General features: G+C 45.7%; 1 protein-coding gene across 7 annotated transcripts in view; it reads left to right on the top strand.

Annotated features, from left to right (window-relative positions):
- OSGEPL1 (O-sialoglycoprotein endopeptidase like 1) overlaps window positions 1-20,870 on the top strand; it is a 1,349,050-nt gene that overhangs the window by 1,125,641 nt on the left and 202,539 nt on the right. For all 7 annotated transcript variants that reach the window (XM_075317748.1, XM_075317740.1, XM_075317741.1 and 4 more), the window contains one exon: window positions 19,543-19,601. In XM_075317748.1, coding sequence (XP_075173863.1) covers window positions 19,543-19,601 — 59 coding nt within the window. The remainder of the gene's footprint in view (window positions 1-19,542; window positions 19,602-20,870) is intronic.

Genomic DNA, 20,870 nt, shown 5'->3' with positions numbered 1-20,870 from the left:
CCCTGTGGCCCGTAGAGATGCATAAGGGGGCAGGGTATTTCCCTGGAGCACATGAAAAAAACGAGTTTCCTCCACCCGAGCATATCCCAGAAATTTATTGGAATGAAGCCCCGGAGGGAACTCCTGGTTGCCAAAGAGGGGGGTAAGTGGACCCCTCCCCTGTGAGAGAGAACCCCTCTTAACCTCACCGTCCCACGTCCCCATCACTGTCCAAATAAACTCCATTCCCTTCTCTATCTGTGACCTACTCTCCTTTCCCATCCATGAGAGGAAGTGCAAAGGGACTCCCAGTCCGTCCTGTTCGATCGCGACCCATTGTTTCGAGTTCCTATGGAAGTGCCAATCCATTATCCTCGTTAGAATAGTTGCCCTGTAGTATAACTGGAAATTTGGGAGCCCTGCCCCTCCATTATTTTTGTGTCTGGTAAGAGTTTTTATGCTTGTCCGAGGTCTCCCATTCCCCCAAACGAACCTTGACAATGCCGTCCGAATTTTGGAAAAGTAACTCCCCGGCAGCTGAATAGGTACCGTTTGGAACAAGAAAAGAAACCTAGGAAGAACATCCATTTTAATAGCGTTGATACGCCCAAACCACGATAGTCTTTTTTTGTCGTACTTCTTTAAATCCCTAATTGTCCTCTCTAACAGGGGTAGAAAATTATGATGCATAATTTTTGTTGGATCCCGAGGTACAACTACCCCCATATATTTTATAGCTGACGGTTGCCACTTAAAGGGAAAATTTTGGGTTGTACGGGCTAGATCTGCGATTCCCTCCCCCGGCCTCTATCCCATGGATAATAGCATTATTTCTTATGGCGACAAGAGATGCTCCATGACAATGACGTAGAGCAGAGGTGACAATGGACATCCTTGCCTTGTTCCATTGTGGACCTGAAACGATGACGACAGAAACCCATCCGTCCTAACTTTTGCTGAGGGTCTCGAATAAAGAGACGCAATCCTATCTACAAATTTTTTGCCCAAACCCACCTGCTTTAGAGCGGCCATTATGAAATTCCAACTGACCCGGTCAAAAGCCTTCTCCGCATCCACTGAGAGTAAACACATGGGAAGAGAATGAGCCCTCGACCGGGTCATCAGGAGGAACAGTTTGTTGGTATTGTCACGCGCCTCCCGACCTTGTACGAACCCCACTTGATCTGTGTGTATTATCCCGGGCAAGGAAGGAGCAAGTCTGTTGGCTAAGGCTTTGGAAAAAAGTTTTAGGTCTAGATTGATCAGTGAAATGGGTCTGTAATTTGTAACTAACATGTGATCCTTCCCCGGTTTGGGGATAACACATATATGGGCTTCGAGAGATTGCGCCACCCATTGGGAATTTTCTGAGATGGAATTAAATACTTTAGTCAAGAACGGGGATAGCTGAGTTTGGAATATTTTATAAAATTTAGGGGTGAACCCATCTGGACCCGGACTTTTGCCTGAGGGAGATTCTTTAATGATAGATGCCACTTCTGCTTCTGTAAAGTCCGTCTCTAAATTTTCAACCTCAGCGCTGGGTATAACCGGTAGGGCCATTCTGGATACGTAGCCATTTATTTTATTTTCTAATGTGTCATGTGGCATGTCTCCAAATTTGCCCTTTATGTTATATAGGTCTCTATAATACTTTTGGAACTGTTCCGCGATGAGAGTTGGGTTCTGAGTCGAAGAGCCGTCTGCTTGTTTAATCATGGGAACGTGGCTGGGGTCTCCCCTAGGGTGTAGAATCCTAGCTAGTGGTCTACCACATTTATCTGCATACTCATAGAGGAATCTTTTTATTCTAGTCCTATGTCGCTCATACTGTCGGTCGAGAATCGATTTAAGCTCCTCTCTATTTTTTACTAGCTCCGCCAGTGTCAAAGGTGATAATGTCTTCTTATGGGCCCTTTCCAGATCTGAAATATTCTGAAGTAGGGACAAAATGGTTTGGGCTCTCTCTCTCTTAAGCCTAGCCCCATGTTTGATCAAAACCCCTCTCAAGACACATTTAAGTGCCTCCCACTGCACGGGAAGGGCTGTGGGGTCTTCTGAGTGTATTTCTAAAAATTCATCAATCGTGTTCTGTAGATCCTTCATGCACCCCTGATCCCCAAGCAGACTATCGTTCAGCCGCCAAGACCACGGCCTCCCTGCCCCATCTGGGATAGTAAGGCTCAAGAATATAGGAGCGTGGTCAGACCAGGATATACTGCCTATAGAGGCCTGTATCTGCCAGGTCAGAGCCTTTTGGCTCACAAGAAACAGGTCTATGCGGCTGTACGAGGAGTGAGCCGGGGAGAAGTATGTGTAGTCACGCTCCACTGGGTGTAACGTTCTCCACACATCTACCAATCGAAACTCTTGTATTGAGCATTTAACTTTTGTTAGCTTTCTGAGAGAGAGAAAATTGTGTCCCGAAGTTGTATCTACCTTAGGGTCCAAAGTGAAGTTTAAATTGCCACCCGCGATCATGGTCCCTTCTGCGAATTCATCCAATGATGACAGGAGAGAGAAGCAGGACGTCGCCGGATCTCTGTTTGGTAAATACCAATTGACAATGGTAAAGATAGGTGAATTAACATTAATTTTCAGAAAAATGAATCTTCCCTCAGTGTCCACTCTCGTGTCCAGAACCGTGTGCACCAGGGCTTTATGGATGCCTATAGACACCCCTTTTGATTTTGACTCTGGGTTGGTGCTATGGACCCATTTGGTGTAATATCTGTCTTTAAAGTTAGGGAGGTGACCAGTTTTGAAATGTGTTTCCTGAATCAATAATATATGGACTCGTTTCTTATGCATGTCAAAGAATACCTGAGACCGTTTTTGCGGGACATTGAGGCCCCTCACATTCAATGAGCCAAAGGTAATCTGCGTCATTCTGAGGAGGAGGAACGGTGAGGAACCGGGAAGTAGGGTCAGAGGATGGGGATGGGAAGAGAGGTGTGGGTGGAGAGAATAGAAAAGGTTAGAGGGGGAGAGAAAAAAAAAAAAAAGAAAACGAGGGGGGGGTAGAAGAATCAAGTATATGAAGGAAACTACAAACAAAGAGAGAGTACCGTAGGCAAAAAGGTCAAAGCACCTCTTGCCTGTGGGGTCGTAACGTGACCCTTATACTTGGTCAAATAAACTAGAGGTAAATGCAGAAAAATAAGAATCTCTATATACCAGGGATGTTAATCCTACGCCACTACCCTGTGGCGTGTTATCCCAATCAGGGAGGGAACTTTCCACAATGGAGCCCCCTGCCCTGGACTAAAAAACAACTTTTAACTATATATATTTTGATTTGCAACTAAAGCTCTGTATAAAGAAGGGAGAAGGGGCTTTGAGAGGGTATTGTACCTTATAATGTTGAGGGGCGCCCCCCCATTACACCCAGGATGGAAGGAGGGAACCCCCCACCCCCCTGTCCAGAGCGATACAATAACCCCACAACGCTAAATTCCCATCAGGACCAGGGGATAGACTCCATCGTACTGTGATCCTATAACCAAAAACATACTAGAACAATTTAATCCACCATTCTCTTATACATCAGACCGGCCTCCCTCCTCTTTCTCTACGAGAGCCACGCATCCGATCACCGGCTGGGACGGTGACTCCCCCCCCCCCCCATTGGAAAGTCCGGCCAGTCCTCTATAGGCACTAATGGAATGTCCAAAGCCGCGGTGAACGAGGGTAAATCCGCCGGAGACCGAAGAACATGCATTCGTCCCGCGTGCCGATCCTGCAGGCGGAAGGGGAACCCCCAGCTATATGGAAACTCGTATGAGCGGAGAATGTCCAGCAGAGGTTTAAGAGCTCTTCTCCTTTGTAAGGTAAAACGGGATAGATCTTGTAGAATCTGGATTTGGCTCCCCTCATACGATGGTGATACTCCACTGCGGAGCTTAAACAGAATGGCCTCCTTAATAACATAGCGGTGGACCCTACAGATCACATCCCGAGGTCGGTCGTTCTGGGCTGGTTTGGGGCCCAACGCTCTATGCGCTCTATCCAATTCCAGGGGTTGGCTCGATGGTTCACCCAGAATATTATTGAAGATCACTTGAAGGGTACCATGTAAGTCCTTGGACTCGACAGACTCAGGCAGGCCCCGCACTCTGAGATTGTTTCTTCGGCCCCTATTTTCAGCATCATCCATTGCTTCAACCACGTATTGTATTTGGCGGGAGTGTTGTTCTAATAGTGCCCCGTGGGCCTGTGAAGTGTCCTCCATATTCTGAATTTTAGCTGCCTGCACTTGACTCTGGGTGTCCACTCTCTCCACCTCCCCCTTCAGGGCTGACAGCTCTGTGCGGTACGCCTGCTCCAGCCTGGTTATATATGTCTCCATCTCTTCCCTGGCGGGTATAGCTGAGAAACGTGCCCGGATCTCATTAAGCTCTGTCAGAACTCCTGACTCTTGTGTTTTTGTTATGGCTGGCCCTGACCCTGCATGCTTGTCTGCATCTGGTAACTTTAGATTTATGTTGTGCTTCTCCCTGGGTACGGTCTCACTTCTGTCAGGGACCTGTAACTCATTTGCAGTGCAGTGTCCCCCCTCCTGAAATTCCTCACACTCCTGCATGTGTGTTATAGGAGAGGATGTTACTCCCCCCTCCAGAGGCCTCCAGGCTTCAGAGCTACTGTTTGTATCAGCAGGCACTTCCCCCGTGCTTCTCACTCCGGGTTTCCCCTGTACCTGCAATCTTGGGCTGTCTGGCCTTATCTTCTGTATCTCATCTTCACTCCGGGTGGTCTCTCCTCTCAGTTCAGCTTCAGCTACTGAGCCTTTCCCTGCATCTCCATAACTGCCATCTCACTGCTGCACGCTGAGCTCACCTCGTGTGTAGCCTTAGCAGCCATCTTGGGTGCCACCTGTGAAGCTTCTCTCTGCCCCGGCCCAGATAAAAAGTGTTTGATCCCTCTCTCCTCCGATTGTGAAGCTCTGCTGCTGCACCCCTGGGATCTCCCTTGTCTCCTTGGCTGCATAGCCTGTGTTGCAGAGTCCTCAGTTGCGTGGATCATCAGTTATAAAGTCCAGTGGCAGGAGCTAAGACAAGTCACGTCCTCACTCCTTCATAGCCAGGACACGCCCCGTGAGTCAATTATTATTCAACCCCTAGGTTTAATATTTTGTGGAATAACCCATGTTTGCAATTACAGCTAATAATTGTCTTTTATAAGACCTGATCAGGCCGGCACAGGTCTCTGGAGTTATCTTGGCCCACTCCTCCATGCAGATCTTCTCCAAGTTAACTAGGTTCTTTGGGTGTCTCATGTGGACATTAATCTTGAGCTCCTTCCACAAGTTTTCAATTGGGTTAAGGTCAGGAGACTGACTAGGCCACTGCAACACCTTGATTTTTTTCCCTCTTGAACCAGGCCTTGGTTTTCTTGGCTGTGTGCTTTGGGTCGTTGTCTTGTTGGAAGATGAAATGACGACCCATCTTAAGATCCTTGATGGAGGAGCGGAGGTTCTTGGCCAAAATCTCCAGGTAGGCCGTGCTATCCATCTTCCCATGGATGCGGACCAGATGGCCAGGCCCCTTGGCTGAGAAACAGCCCCACAGCATGATGCTGCCACCACCATGCTTGACTGTTGGGATGGTATTCTTGGGGTCGTATGCAGTGCCATCCAGTCTCCAAACGTCACGTGTGTGGTTGGCACCAAAGATCTCAATCTTGGTCTCATCAGACCAGAGAACATTGAACCAGTCTGTCTCAGAGTGATAAGAAAAAAAGGTTTTGTCAGCTCACCCCTCTTCACTCCTGGACTCTGCACCGATGCAAGGAACGCCTTGGCCCGGGCGGGAATGAATGTAGCAAGAATCAAATATCCAGCATCATGGAGAATTGGAAAAGTAAAACTGACATTTATTTGTATAAATATAAAAACATACAGACTGTGCAATGGGCACAGAGGCACAAGTGCAAAAAGGTGGAATTATCCACCTTTTTGCACTTTTGCCTCTGAGCCCATTGCACAGTCTGTATGTTTTTATATTTATACAAATAAATGTCAGTTTTACTTTTCCAATTCTCCATGATGCTGGATATTTGATTCTTGCTACAGTCTGTCTCAGAGTCCTCCAAGTGATCATGAGCAAACTGTAGACGAGCCTTGACATGACGCTTTGAAAGTAAAGGTACCTTACGGGCTCGTCTGGAACGGAGACCATTGCGGTGGAGTACGTTACTTATGGTATTGACTGAAACCAATGTCCCCACTGCCATGAGATCTTCCCGGAGCTCCTTCCTTGTTGTCCTTGGGTTAGCCTTGACTCTTCGGGCAAGCCTGGCCTCGGCACGGGTGGAAACTTTCAAAGGCTGTCCAGGCCGTGGAAGGCTAACAGTAGTTCCATAAGCTTTCCACTTCCGGATGATGCTCCCAACAGTGGAGACAGGTAGGCCCAACTCCTTGGAAAGGGTTTTGTACCCCTTGCCAGCCTTGTGACCCTCCACGATCTTTTCTCTGATGGCCTTGGAATGCTCGTTTGTCTTTCCCATGTTGACCAAGTATGAGTGCTGTTCACAGGTTTGGGGAGGGTCTTAATTAGTCAGAAAAGGCTGGAAAAAGAGATAATTAATCCAAACATGTGAAGCTCATTGTTCTTTGTGCCTGAAATACTTCTTAATACTTTAGGGGAACCAAACAGAATTCTTGTGGTTTGAGGGGTTGAATAATAAATGACCCTCTGAATAAACTTTTCACAATTTAAAAAAAAAAAAAGAAATAACATTCTTTTTTGCTGCAGTGCATTTCACACTTCCAGGCTGATCTACAGTCCAAATGTCACAATGCCAAGTTAATTCCGAATGTGTAAACCTGCTAAATCTGCAGGGGGTTGAATACTACTTGTAGGCACTGTATGCATATCGCCGCCTCCTACGCCTCCGTTTTGATCCGACCCGTGAGCCACGGTTCCCTAACTGGGAAAGTGGGGCTGGTCGGGGGATCCTTGGAGACCCTGCCACGAAGAACTGGCATGGGATTTGGGGTATGGGGGTGTAAAATAGAGGATGATATCTCTGATGACTTTTTGGAGACCCCCTCAACTGAGGAGTGACACTGGTGCGAAGGCTTGAGCACCTTCACTGGGTCAGTAGACAACGACCCTCTAGTTGTCTTGGACAGACAGGTTTTTTGACATGCGGTACCCCAACTTGAGATCTTCCCTGTGCCCCAGTCAAACTGCAGAGAATGCTGCTTCAGCCAGGGGAGCCCCAACAAGATCTCATCCATCCCATCATTCATAACCAGAAAAGAGGTGATCTCCCAGTGCCCTGAAGGCATAGTGAAAACCAACGGGACTGTCTGGTAGCTGACACCCTCTGGGAGGACAGACCCATCGGCTACACGGACAGATACAGTGCTGGCCAAAAGTATTGGCACTCCTGCATTTCTGTCAGATAATATTCAGTTTTTTCTTGAAAATGATTGCAATCACAAATTCTTTGGTATTATTATATTCATTTAATTTGTCTTAATTGAAAAAAATAAAAAAAAATTGTCATAAAGCCAAATTGGATGTAACTCCACACCAAACATAAAAAAGGGGGTGGATAAAAGTATTGGCACTGTTTGAAAAATCATGTGATGCTTCTCTAAGTTGTGTAATTAACAGCACCTGTAACTTACCTGTGGCACCTAACATGTGTTGGCAATAACTAAATCACACTTGCAGCCAGTTGACATGGATTAAAGTTGACTTAACCTCTGTCGTGTGTTCTTGTGTGTACCACATTGAGCATGGAGAAAAGAAAGAAGACCAAAGTACTGTCTGAGGACTTGAGAATCCAAATTGTGAGGAAGCATGAGCAATCTCAAGGCTACAAGTCCATCTCCAAAGACCTGAAAGTTCCTGTGTCTACAGTGCGCAGTGTCATCAAGACATTTTAAGCCCATGGCATTGTGGCTAACCTCCCTAGATGTGGAAGGAAAAGAAAAATTGACGAGAGATTTCAATGCAAGATTGTGCGGATGGTGGATAAAGAACCTCGACTAACATCCAAACAAGTTCAAGCTGCCCTGCAGTCCGAGGGTACAACAGTGTCAACCCGTATTATCCGTCGGCGTCTGAATGAAAAAGGACTGTATGGTAGGATACCCAGGAAGACCACACTTCTTACCCCGAGACATAAAAAAGCCAGGCTGGAGTTTGCCAAAACTTACCTGAGAAAGCCTTAAACGTTTTGGAAGAATGTTCTCTGGTCAGATGAGACAAAAGTAGAGCTTTTTGGGAAAAGCCAGCAACATAGAGTTTACAGGAAAAAAAAAGAGGCATTCAAAGAAAATAACACGGTCCCTACAGTCAAACATGGCGGAGGTTCCCTGATGTTTTGGTGTTGCTTTGCTGCCTCTGGCACTGGACTGCTTGACCGTATGCATGGCATTATAAAGTCTGAAGACTACCAACAAATTTTTCAGCATAATGTAGGGCCCAGTGTGAGAAAGCTGGGTCTCCCTCAGAGGTCATGGGTCTTCCAGCAGGACAATGACCCAAAACACACTTCAAAACGCACTTGAAAATGGTTTGAGAGAAAGCACTGGAGACTACTAAAGTGGCCAGCAATGAGTCCAGACCTGAATCCCATAGAACACCTGTGGAGAGATCTCAAAATGGCAGTTTGGAGAAGGCACCCTTCAAATCTCAGGGACCTGGAGTAGTTTGCCAAAGAAGAATGGTCTAAAAATCCTGCAGAGCATTGTAAGAAACTCACTGATGCTTACCGGAAGCGGTTGTTCGCAGTTATTTTGGCTAAAGGTTGTGCAACCAAGTATTAGGCTAAGGGTGCCAATACTTTTGTCTGGCCCATTTTTGGAGTTTTGTGTGAAACGATCAATGATTTGATTTTTGTTTCATTCTCTTTTGTATTTTTTCATTGCAAGCAAAATAAATGAAGATAATAATACCAAAGAATTTGTGATTGCAATCATTTTCAAGAAGAAACTTAGTATTATCTGACAGAATTGCAGGGGTGCCAATACTTTTGGCCAGCACTGTAGCGACTTGGGCAGCACGGGAATCTCATGGAGAGGGGCAAACTCTGAACACACAAAATTCCCATCTCCACCGGAGTCTATACATGCTGTAAATGGTACAGTGGTGTTATCAAACATCACCGTGCCCTTGAAAGACCATTTAGGGTTTGAAGCAGGCGCGTCCTGTATCTCCCTGTTAACAGACACGACATACACCTGCTTCTTGACCTTTTTAGGGCACTCTTTGGCATAGTGACCTGTCTGTTTGCAAGCGAAGCTAACCGGTTTTGCCGCTGGCATTGAGGACCTAGCAGCTGTCCGCCCGATGTCCATGGGCTCAGGTTCGGGATCAGGGTACGTGGCTGATGCTTCAGGTTTGCGGAAAGAGGGAGCCAGTCGCTCCCGAGAACAACTCTGAGCCTGCTCTAACTGGTGCTCAGAGTGACGTTTGTCGATTCTCGTAGCAAGTGAAATCAAGATCTCCAGGTCAGGTGGTATCCTTGGTGGCAAATGCGTTTTTCACATGCCCCGACAACCCTCTCCAGAATACCAGTAACAGGACCTTCTTTGGCCACTTTAACTCAGCGGCCAGAGTCCTGAACTCTGTGGCATAAACTGATACTAAAAATGTCCCCTGAACCAGGTCCAGAAGGCATAAGGCAGAGTCATGGACCACCTGGGGACCCAAGAACACCGCCCTTAACGCCTCCAAGAAATCAGTAGCCCGGTTCGTCACTGGATCCTGTCGCTCCCAGAGCGGAGTGGCCCATGTCAGTGCTCAATCGGCAAGGAGCGATATCACAAACCCCACCTTAGCTCTTTCTGTGGTGTATTGTGAGGACAAGAGATCCAGGTGTATCAAACACTGATTTATGAAACCCCGACAAGCGTTACTATCCCCTGTGAATTTAGTGGGAAGGGACATGGGCTTAGTTGAGGACAGTGACGTAGTCTGAATTGCAGTCTGTTTATTCAGAGCTGCAACATCCACAGCTGGAGAGGACTCTTCCACAGCCCTGAGACGCGTTTCCAGCTGTTGAATATATCGCTGTAGTTGATGAATGTCCACCATGTCCGGGAGGACTGATGGCACGAGCGTACTGTTACGGAGGGGACGATTGAAATAAAAAAATAAAAAATAATATATCAAATCGTTGCCCCACGTCCACCGGGCAGGTGTTAAAGCCACTAAGGACAGAAGGACGGATTACAGCAAATCAGGAGACCAAAACAGAAACGAAGGACATGTTGTAAAGGCACACTCCTACGTGTAGCGTATCCCTGTTAACCTCACAGGTGCACAAGTAATGGTCACGTGTGTAGGAACACGTCAAAACCAATGAAAACGCAACAGAGAACGGTCACGTGTGTAGGAACACGTCAAAACCGAAAGGTAACCCAGTTAGCGTCACTGGGAAACCTGGAATGTAACCACTGAGCCAGTCACGTGCGTACAGGGGCACGTCAGACCGTGAAGGCTACCCAGTTAGCGTCACTGGCAACCTGGAACGTAAACACTGAGTCAGTCATGTGCGTACAGGGGCACGTCAAACCATGAAGGTCACCCAGTTTGCGTCACTGGGTACCCAAAGCTGGCACACACATGCACACAAGGCTGCCACTGTAGATGGGGCGTGTGGATAGGGGGCACGTCTTGTCCAGAAGGACCCCCTCACAGTGCCGAGACACAGTTTGTACCTAGATAAGAGTACCTGGTACGGCGCCTGCCCTAAATTCAGAATTACACTGCACATATACTCGGATCTGCCACAAGCACTGCAGACTAAGGGCGGCTTTGCACGTTGCGACATCGCACGTGCGATGTAGGTGGGGTCAAATCGAAAGTGACGCACATCCGGCGTCACTTTCGACATCGTACTGTGTAAATGCTAGATGATACGATGAACGAGCGCAAAAACGTCGTTATCGTATCATCGTTGCATTCACCGACATTTCCATAATGCCGCTGCCGCGACAGGTACGATGTTGTTCCTCGTTCCTGCGGCAGCACACATCGCTGTGTATGAAGCCGCAGGAGCGAGGAACATCTCCTTACCTGCCGCCGGCGGCTATGCGGAAGGACGGAGGTGGGCGGGATGTTTACATCCTGCTCATCTCCTCCCCTCCACCGCTATTGGCCGCCTGCCGTGTGACGTCGCTATGATGCTGCACGACCCGCCCCCTTAGGAAGGAGGCGGGTCGCCGGCCAGAGTGACGGTCGCAGGGCAGGTGAGTGCATGTGAAGCTGGCGTAGCGATAATTTTCGCTACGCCAGCTATCACACGATATCGTACCTGCGACAGGGGCGGGGACTATCGCGTGCGACATCGCAGCATCGGCTTGCGATGTCGCAACGTGCAAAGCCCGCCTTACAGTGGCGCTGTAACCCACTCACTCTGACAGCCGGGAATACAGCCTTTGCTGTCAGCATGCATAATGACTCTCGCGCCCCGATGGGTGGAGCTACAGACTTTTTAAAGCCGCCACCCTGGCCCATGCCACATTGCATGTGGTAATGGCGTCGGCTGCAGCCATACAGGGGCTGCCACGTCATTGCTGAAGTCATGATGACCAATCAGCGGCTGCCACTTCATCGCTGATGTCACTGATGACCAATCAGTAGATGCCTTGTCATCAATGACATCACGTACATGCTCAGTGTACCTGCATGAGCACTTAGGCTCAGGATGGTACAAAACTCTAGCCACCTGATGCCTCAAGCAATGGCCATGTGGCGCTGCATAGTTAACCGACCCCAATGTGGGAGTCAATGACGGGACTAGGCCGGTTCGAGGCACAACCGAAACAGTGTATCAATATCCAAATCTACAGTAAAGAGAAGACTGCATGAAAGAAAATACAGAGGGTTCACTGTATTGTGCAAGCCTCAATAATAAGGCTAGATTGGACTTTGCTAAAAGAAAAAAAAAAAAAAGCAGCACAATTCTGAAGAACATTCTTCAGACAGATGAAACTAAGATCAACCTCTACCAGAATGATGGAAAGAAAAAAGTATGGTAAAGGCATGGTACAGCTCATAATCCAAAGCATACCACATCTGTAAAAAACGGCGGAGGCAGCGTGAGGGCTTGAGCATGCATGCCTGCCAGTGGCACTGGGTCCCTAGTATTTATTGATGATGTGACAAAGGACAGAAGCAGCCAGATGAATTCTGGGGTTTTCAGAAACATACTGTGTGCTCAATGTGGAGACACGGGGCTCAGTGGGTGCTCTCGTCCACTAAAACCCGTCGCCTTTAGAAAGACAGCGTGGCTCAGGGCTCATCCCAACTGAACGCCGGCCTCCTTAACCGTGGGCGTAACACTACTCAGACAACACAGGGTGAGGGAACCACAATAATTAGACTTTATTGGATCCCCAAACAATTAACGGCACATAACACATAACCAGCAAAACACAAATGTAACAGGCAACAGAGTCTCACCCTTCCGCTGGCTCACCAGGGATTAGAATGTCAGGGCCTCAGAGCTTCCAGGGCCGCTTACTCCAATCCAGCAGCACCCCGCTTTCGGCGGGCACCCACCGAGATAGGAATAGCGCCAGATTTAGGAAGCTGTGTGAGGTCTGCAAAGTCTGTAGCAGGTGACTGAACTTTCCCAACCTGAGTGTCCTCCTTAGGGAGTCCTGGTTTGATGTTACAATCCTGGCAGCTGGAGTCGAAATCCCTAGGCTGTGGATATGGTCTCCAACCGGAACCGGAATCCCTAGATTGAAGCCATAAGATATCCTGATCCTCTAGTCAGCTCCGAAGAGCTTAGACTGGATCCATCAGCATCCATCAACAACCTGGTGGCTTAAAGAAGTCCATTTTATAGCCACAGCCTTCCACTTGGATACACTGCGTCCTCATCGATTGGTTGGACAAGAGCGCCTCTCCCATTGGATGAATCTCAAGCTGCATGGACAATGTTCATCCAAATGATATCTACAGAAAGACTGAGGGTATACATGTAGTCTGGGAGTCACCGACCAGACAATGGCTACTAAGGTAATTACATTAGCAATACACAACTACAATACAATGGTTACTGGAAGTATTTGGAGAAACAATACGTCTGGCTTTCAGTGGCCAACACAATTACATAAGTCAACAAGAGTCTTGTAAAAACAATGAGGGACTTATCCCCCGGCTATAAACAATCTATCATCCTGTCTGGATGAATGTTAAGAAACTTTAACCCATGAGAGTCCATGTCGTCACACTCAAATCCAGCGAAACTGATTGGTCGGTGTTTCATAATACAGATGGACAATGACCAAGTATTAGAATGTAACTTTTTTTTTCTTCAAAATATTTAATTTGTCATATTACCTTTGAGCCCCTGAAATGAAGGGATTGAGTATAAAAATGCTTTAGTTCCTCCAATTTTTATGCAATCATTTTGTTCAACCCACTGAAATAAAGCTAAAAGTCTAAACTTCAACTGGATCTGAATTGTTTTGTTCAAAGTTCATTATGGTACTATGCAAAACAAAAATTTGAAAAATGTCTCTGTCCAAATACAAATATATATGGACCTAACTGTATACTTCTAAAGGTGCAATTAACATGAATTATTCACCAGCTGTCAGTAACAACCCAATGAAGCCACACAGGCAAAAAAAAAAAAAATCAAATCACAGATGTGCAGAAATTGTTACCATATTTTTTTGTTTTAGAAGATGCACCGGATTATAAGACGCACCCCAAATTTTGAGATAAAGGTAAAAAAATAAATAAATTAATGGGGTCCGTCTTATACTCCGATGGTGTCTTACCCTAGGGAGGGTAACAGCAGTGGTAGAGCGGGGTTACAGGAGGCAGAAGGGGTGCTGGAGTAGGGTGTTGCTGCCTACTCTGTGGCCGGCTCTGCTGGATGCTGTGTGGCTGGCTCTGTGTCCCAGATGCTCTGTTGGTGGTGCGATCTTCAAATATTGCCGCCTGGAATCGACGCTTGCACAGACTGAGCTCTCAGCTCAATGACAATCCGAGAGCTCCATCTGCGCATGCGCTGACTCCTGGCGGCATTATTTGGACAGAACATCTCACCCGCCGCACCAGCACAGCCCCGCACCGCCGACAGAACATCTCACCCGCCGCAACGCCTTTCTTCGCACTGCACCCATTTTCCACTTCCCGGAATGCTACATTCGGATTTTAAGATGCACCCTTCATTTTCCTCCCAAATTTTTGGGAGGAAAAGTGTGTCTTATACTCTGAAAAATCTGGTATGTGTAATAATGAGAAATGATAGAGGGAAAAAGTAATGAACAAAAGGAGAGGTGCAAAAAGACATAAAAAATCATGACACCAGCTGAAATCTGTCAGTAATTACAAAGCAATCCTGCCAGTTGGTAAAAATAATATTAGCTGGTTCATATACCAAGGAGCCACACAAAAAAGATCTTATAAAATGGGTAAAACCAGTGAACTGTCTCAAGACCTTTCCAAACTTATTTTTGCACAACATACTGATGACATTGGTTACAGAAGATTTTCTAAACTGCTCATGGTTCCAATGAGCACTGTTGGGGCCATAATCGGGAAGTGGAAAGAACATTGTTTAACCATAAACCGTCCATGAGCAGGTTCTCCCCACAACATTTCAGACATAGACATGTAAAGAATTAGAAGAGTTGTCCAAATGTCAAGAACCACTTGTGAAAATCTATAGAAAGATCTTGAATCAGTAGGAACAATTGTTTCAAAGAAAACAAGAAGTAATGCACGCAACCTTCGTGGCCTGTTTGCACAATCATCATGCAATACTCAGTTGCTGAACAAAAAGCATGTTCAAGTGCATTTAAAGTTTGCTTAACAACATTTAGACAAGCCTGTGAAATACTGGGTGAATATAGTCTGGCCAGATGAGACCAAAATTGAACTCTTTGGATGTCATAATACACACTAGGTTTGGAGGTCAAAAGGCAATCCAAATCACTCCAAAAAAAACACCATACCAACAGTGAAGTTTGGAGGTGGGAACATCATTATGGAGGGGCTGTTTTTCAGCATACGGCTGTGGTAAACTTCCTATAAAGGAAAGATGAATGGACAAATGTACTGAGACATTCTTGATAAAAATCTATTGCCTTCTACCAGGATGATGAAGATGAAACAAGCGTGGACATATCTGCATTACAATGATCCCAAACATGCAGCCAAGGAAACTCTCAGTTGGTTTCAGAGAAAGAAAATAAAGCTCTTAGAATGGCCCAGCCCATTGCCTGACTTAAATCCAATAGAAAATTTATGTAAATAGCTAAAGCTCAGAGTTCATAGAAGGAACCCATGGGAATCTTCAGGATTTGAAGAGTGTTTGTGTGGAAGATTGGACCAAAATTACACCTGAACAATGCTTGCAAATAGTTTTTCCATATAAGAATCTTGAAGCAGTCAACAAAGGCTCTTGTACAAAGTATTAAATAAATCTCAGTAAGTGTGTTCATTTTTTTTCCCTTTGTCATTTCTCATTATTACAAATCACTAAATTTATGGACATCTATGGTTTGATTTCTTTGCCTGTGTGGATTGGATGGGTTGCTACTGACATGTGGTGAGCAATTGATGTCAATATCACCTTTAGAAATACAGTATATTTACTTAGAAAATTGGTGATGTGTTCAATACTTATTTTCCCCTCTGTATATATGTATTTTACTATTGTACTAGCAGAAAATCTGTTGCTACAACAAATCTTTTTTTTATGGTGGGGTGGTCATCATATTCTCAGAGCTTGTTTTTTTCTGTAGTGGATGGGCTGCATATTGAAGACTTAGAGCTCCTTACATCTCTGTGTCAACAGACAAGAGTTGTAGCACATATACCTCAGTTAGCCAGGAGCACAGCTGTCATATCTGAAGAAATATATTTAATCCATGTTGTGCTCTGTGAGGTGATCTCAAGGTGCATTTTCCTCCATCATCAGCTTTATAGTAGTACAAAGAAACTGCGAAGAACTGTCAAACGAAAACTGTCACTTCTCTACCAGAGTCGACTTCTGCTTCAATCACCAGATGCCGCCGCATCACCACTGTGGGTAGCGTTGGGGACGGGGAGCAGTCAGTGGCTCTGCTAGGTGCAAGCTCCGCTCATCTATTAGGCTGGGTTGCACTAGGACCTGTAGTAGCACTGGTTGACTGTGGTGGTGTGTGCCTTTCGGCTGAGTAGTTACCTTTCAGCTGGGGCCAATGGGAAGGCACCACACCCCTCTTATGCTTTCTCCCTTCTGTTGGCAGGTGCCAGATATAGTTCTGTAAATCCCTGCTAGTCTCTGGTGCTGTGCTGTTTGTTTGTATTCCCATATATTTACCTTAGCTTGACTACCTAACCACTCTTCTGCCTGACGATTTTTGTCCCTGTTCTACCTTCTGGATTTGACCCTGCCTGGTTACTGCTCTTCTCAGGACTGCAATCTTCTGCGGGCAGCGATCACCTGGGCCCTGTCATAATTCCAAATCCCTGTATAGGGGTTAAAGGGTTGTGGGGTCCAGGGTCCTGCTTTATAGGTGGTTGCCTCTATTCACCTATTTCACCGATCCTGAGTCCGTGGCTCCAGGCAGGAGTCACACTAACATTGAGGAGGATAAGTGCTGGAATACATAGTGGGTAGAAGTCCATTGGTAATGGGACTAGAGGATGGTGCGGTGGGGATCTTGGGTGGAATGTCTCCTACAATGGCACTTATAAACAAGACCTGGGATAGGCTGAAAAGAGTGAGAGGGGTTACCCGGTTAACTAAGTTTACACCTATCTGGGATAACAGTAATCTCCCGGAGATTCAGAAAATGGGGAATATTGAGGAATGGAGACGCAAGGGTGTAATATACATGCATCAGATATTGGACGGAGGAATTTTCAAATCGTTCCCGCAGTTACAGAGTGAGTTTCAGTTACCGGCGTCCGGCTGGCTCCACTACAGTCAATTAAAACATGCGATTGCAGCCCAAGCGGCTAAAAAAAGTGTGGACATACAGACTGACCTGGTACTGGAGTAAGTGTGTAAGGGGGGAGGAAGCACTAAAGGGATCATTTCTGACACGTATAAAGATATACTACATACCTTTCTTTTAGACTACCCAATTAAAACTAAAACTAAATGGGAGGAGGAAGTTGGGCCGATAACGGAGGAGGTGTGGGAGAGTATCTTAGAGTATGTCCCTAAACTTTCCATGAGCGAACCGGCCAGACTATCTCACCTATACGTGATTCACCGGGTATATAGGTCTCCTTTACTGATGTTTAAAATGGAATTGAAAAGGAATTCGGAGTGTCCAAGGTGTCAGGGATCTGACGCAGGTATTTTTCATATGATGTGGTCTTGTCCGAGACTGGTCTCTTTTTGGACTTAAGGCTGCTTTACACCAGACAATCTATCGTGCGATAGATCGTCGGGGTCACAGATTTTGTGACGCACATCCGGCATCGCTGGCGATGCCGGCCTGTGTGACACCTCCTAGCGACGCAGTATCGCTCACAAATCGTGAGTCGGGTACTGCTCGCTAGGTTCCATAATATCGTTTAATTTAGTTGACCATCGTTTCCGTGGTAGCACACGCCGCTCCGTGTGACACCACGGGAACGATGAGCAGCTCACCTGCCTCCCGCGGCCGCCGCCGGCTCTATATGGAAGGAAGGAGGTGGGCGGGATGTTTACGTCCCGCTCATCTCCGCCCCTCCGCTTCTATTGGCCGGCGGCCGTGTGACGTCGCTGTGACGCCGAACGTCCCTCCCACTCCAGGAAGTGGACGTTCGCCGCCCACAGCGAGGTCGCACGAGAGGTAAGTATGTGTGACGGGGGTTACTAACTTTGTGTGACACGGGCAGCGATTTGCCCGTGACGCAAAAAGGACAGGGGCGGGTACGATCGATTGTGAAATCGCACAATCGGTCGTACCGTGTAAAGCAGGCTTTAGGTTATCCACAAGATAGGAAGAACATATCGGTGTGTCCTTCCCAGGGAACCATTGCTATGCATATTGGGATATGTTGAGGAGCGTGGGGTGGAAAATACTATGAAAATTGCCATTGCTAGGCTGCTGTATACTGGTGTTTTTTTGATATAGTTCTTTGTGGTTTTTCTAACTAATTCAGTGTAGGGACTCGCAAGTGTGAGAATCCTTGACGAACGGATTGTGAGCGTACATATTTTGGGCCAAAATATAAACTAATATCTCACTATTTGAGGTATGGCACATTTTATCCATTTTTGCAGGATGTGTGTGGACCTTTTGAATTCAGGTGGTTAAATGGTGAGCCTGTCATGTGTTATGTACTCATAGTGCTAACTGACCCGCCTGGACCTGGTGCTGTGCGTCATTTATAGGCCATTATTCAGACACTGTGCGTCTCGTGTATCCGTGCGAGATGCACCTATATAGTGCTGTTTTGCCCGCCTGACCTGGGTTTCTGGCGTCATTTATAGGTCACAGTTCAGACACTGTGCATTTCACTCATTACATGATGGGCTCCCAGTGCAAGCCTTATTAGTGTGCATGTCTTATGCTAAGCAGCCGCCCCTCCCCCCTAGTGTGGAGGTTGAGTGGCTGTGACATCAGCATCTTGCACCTCGGCTGCAGCCATCTTTATGAGGAAGGCTCACCACATTCTGTGTGTGCACATATCATTTGTCTTGGCTCCTTTTTGGTGTTTTTTTTAGGCTGCTGTATACTGCAAGAAAGCTAATCGCCAGGTCCTGGATTAAAAAAGACCCTTCGACCAGGGGAGAGTACATTACAAGGGTGAAATGTATTCTTCAGCTGGAACAGGGAGTGTATGAAAGAAGGGGGAATGTTAAAATGTTTGAGAAGCTATGGTCTCCTTCGCTGCAATGTGAATAGGACGTGTGATGGACCAGTAAAGTGATTTGGGACTGGGATAGCCGTCGGAGACCTCTGATGTATGTGTTTTGTTTTATTTGTGTTACTAGTTGTTCCTTTTGCACAGCGGGATGAACGGGATGGTTGCTATATTGCAGTTGGAGGGTATTCTAAGTGTGTACTAAATGGGATGTAGTATCGGGGAGAAGTGTTGCTGCTGGGGTGGGGAAGTGGGCGGGAGGGGGGAGTTAAAGGGGTAATAAATGTGATAAACTTAATTTGGATGCCGATTTGTTATTCTGTTATATGTATTCTGTTTTAATAAAAAAGTATCTGATTTAAAAAAAAAAAAACATTGAGGAGGATGGAGCTGGGGATACACCCTGTAGTGCTCAGCAAGGAAGAGATATATTTTTTCACATATGTATTTCACTTAGGTATGTGTGATACAGCCCTTGTCAGTTGACACACCGGTCTCAGGAGCTGCAAGTCTTGAATCTGGAACCCGCATTGACATGTGACTAGGATGGCCTGCAGCTTGAATTATACCAGGGACACCAATTACCTTTTATGACACAGAAAATGTGCAGCCCAGCTCTCTACAAGGCTTAATTTATTTAAAAGGGTAATTTTCACTCTGACCTACAACTGTTAGCATATGAATTTATTTTTTATCATATAAACTACAATAGTTATTCTATATGGTTTTTTTTTATTTTGTATACATGTTCTGTAATTTTACAACCTTTATACATTTCTTTTAGGATGCACCGATTGATGAAAAAGATGCTCCAGGTCACTTCTTATCTTGGCTTGTGACAAGGTAAAAAGCCTACACACATTACAACATAAAATACTGGTGACAAGTCTGAATAAATCTGTTCATGCAATGTTTGTTTTTTTTCTTGTTTTTATTGGAATGTGTATATTGTACATTAAGACGATTAAGCGATACCACAAAGGGACACGTGGAAATAAAGAGTGAATGATTGTGTGAAACAAAGCAGAATATATGCTTTGGTGCAGTCAGACGACCATATAACTCGGGCAATGATCACATCACAATATTTGGACTGGCTGGCAGATCTCACGATCCGAACGTATGCATAGAAATGCATGTTGTCACGCTCAGGTCAGGAGAGCTGCCGACCAGTCGGAGAATTGACATGTGATTGTTGTTTGTGTTATACAGCCGACTGAATGCGAACTAAAACTGAAAATCCCACAAAGAACCCTCTCAGTTTTACTCTAACACCTTTACACATTCCATTAAGAACAAGATAAACCATTGGGTGAACTTGTAAATGGTTTTTCTATTAAACAATTTTTCACTATGTTGTGGATGGGCAATAACCTGTTTTAAAGGGACAACCCCGTTACCATGAGCAAATATGCAAAAGATAGTACAACCCATGGACTACTCTCACATTAGTATTACTCCCTCAAGCTATACAAAATATTTTTGGTTTATATTTTATATATTTTGGTGGTAAGGTATGCTATGTTTTATACCCTAATTGGACTACTACTAATGAGTACTGTATATTGTGATGGATATGTTTGCTAACTTAATGCACAATTTAAAGAATTTAGGATGACTAGGAAGAATAGCTATCTATTGTAGTGAGCAAAAAATGATAGATGTAATTATGTATTTTTTTTCTCAAATACAGTACGTTATTAACAAAACATGATTTTTCTTAATAATACGGGGTCACATTTACTTTCAGAGTGCAAAATCAGGAGCAAATTCTCTTTTCTGGTATGAAAAGAGTAGTGATGGACGGACCCGGACTGTAAAAGTCCAGATCTGTGCATTTTTAAATGTACCCGAATGCCGGACCCAGCCCCAGAATTCTCAGGGAATTCTGGCTAATGATCCCGGTCCGGCACTCAGGAAATTTAAAAAAAAATAAAAAAAATAAAGCAAGCGCGCTATACTTACCGAGGCTCCAACACAGCATTTGCTGCTTTCTGGCCGCTCATTCACTTCTGGGGCCTATCATTAACTTTGCATATGCACTGCTTTCCTCACCCATCAGAATCAGTTATTGATTGCAGTCAGATACACCCCCATGCTAAGTGACAGCAT

The sequence above is a fragment of the Anomaloglossus baeobatrachus genome, chromosome 7 (genome assembly GCF_048569485.1).
Source record: "Anomaloglossus baeobatrachus isolate aAnoBae1 chromosome 7, aAnoBae1.hap1, whole genome shotgun sequence".
In the NCBI taxonomy this organism is placed as follows: domain Eukaryota; kingdom Metazoa; phylum Chordata; class Amphibia; order Anura; family Aromobatidae; genus Anomaloglossus; species Anomaloglossus baeobatrachus.
Note: the sequence above shows the minus strand (reverse complement) of the source record. Positions and strands in the feature narration are given on the sequence as shown.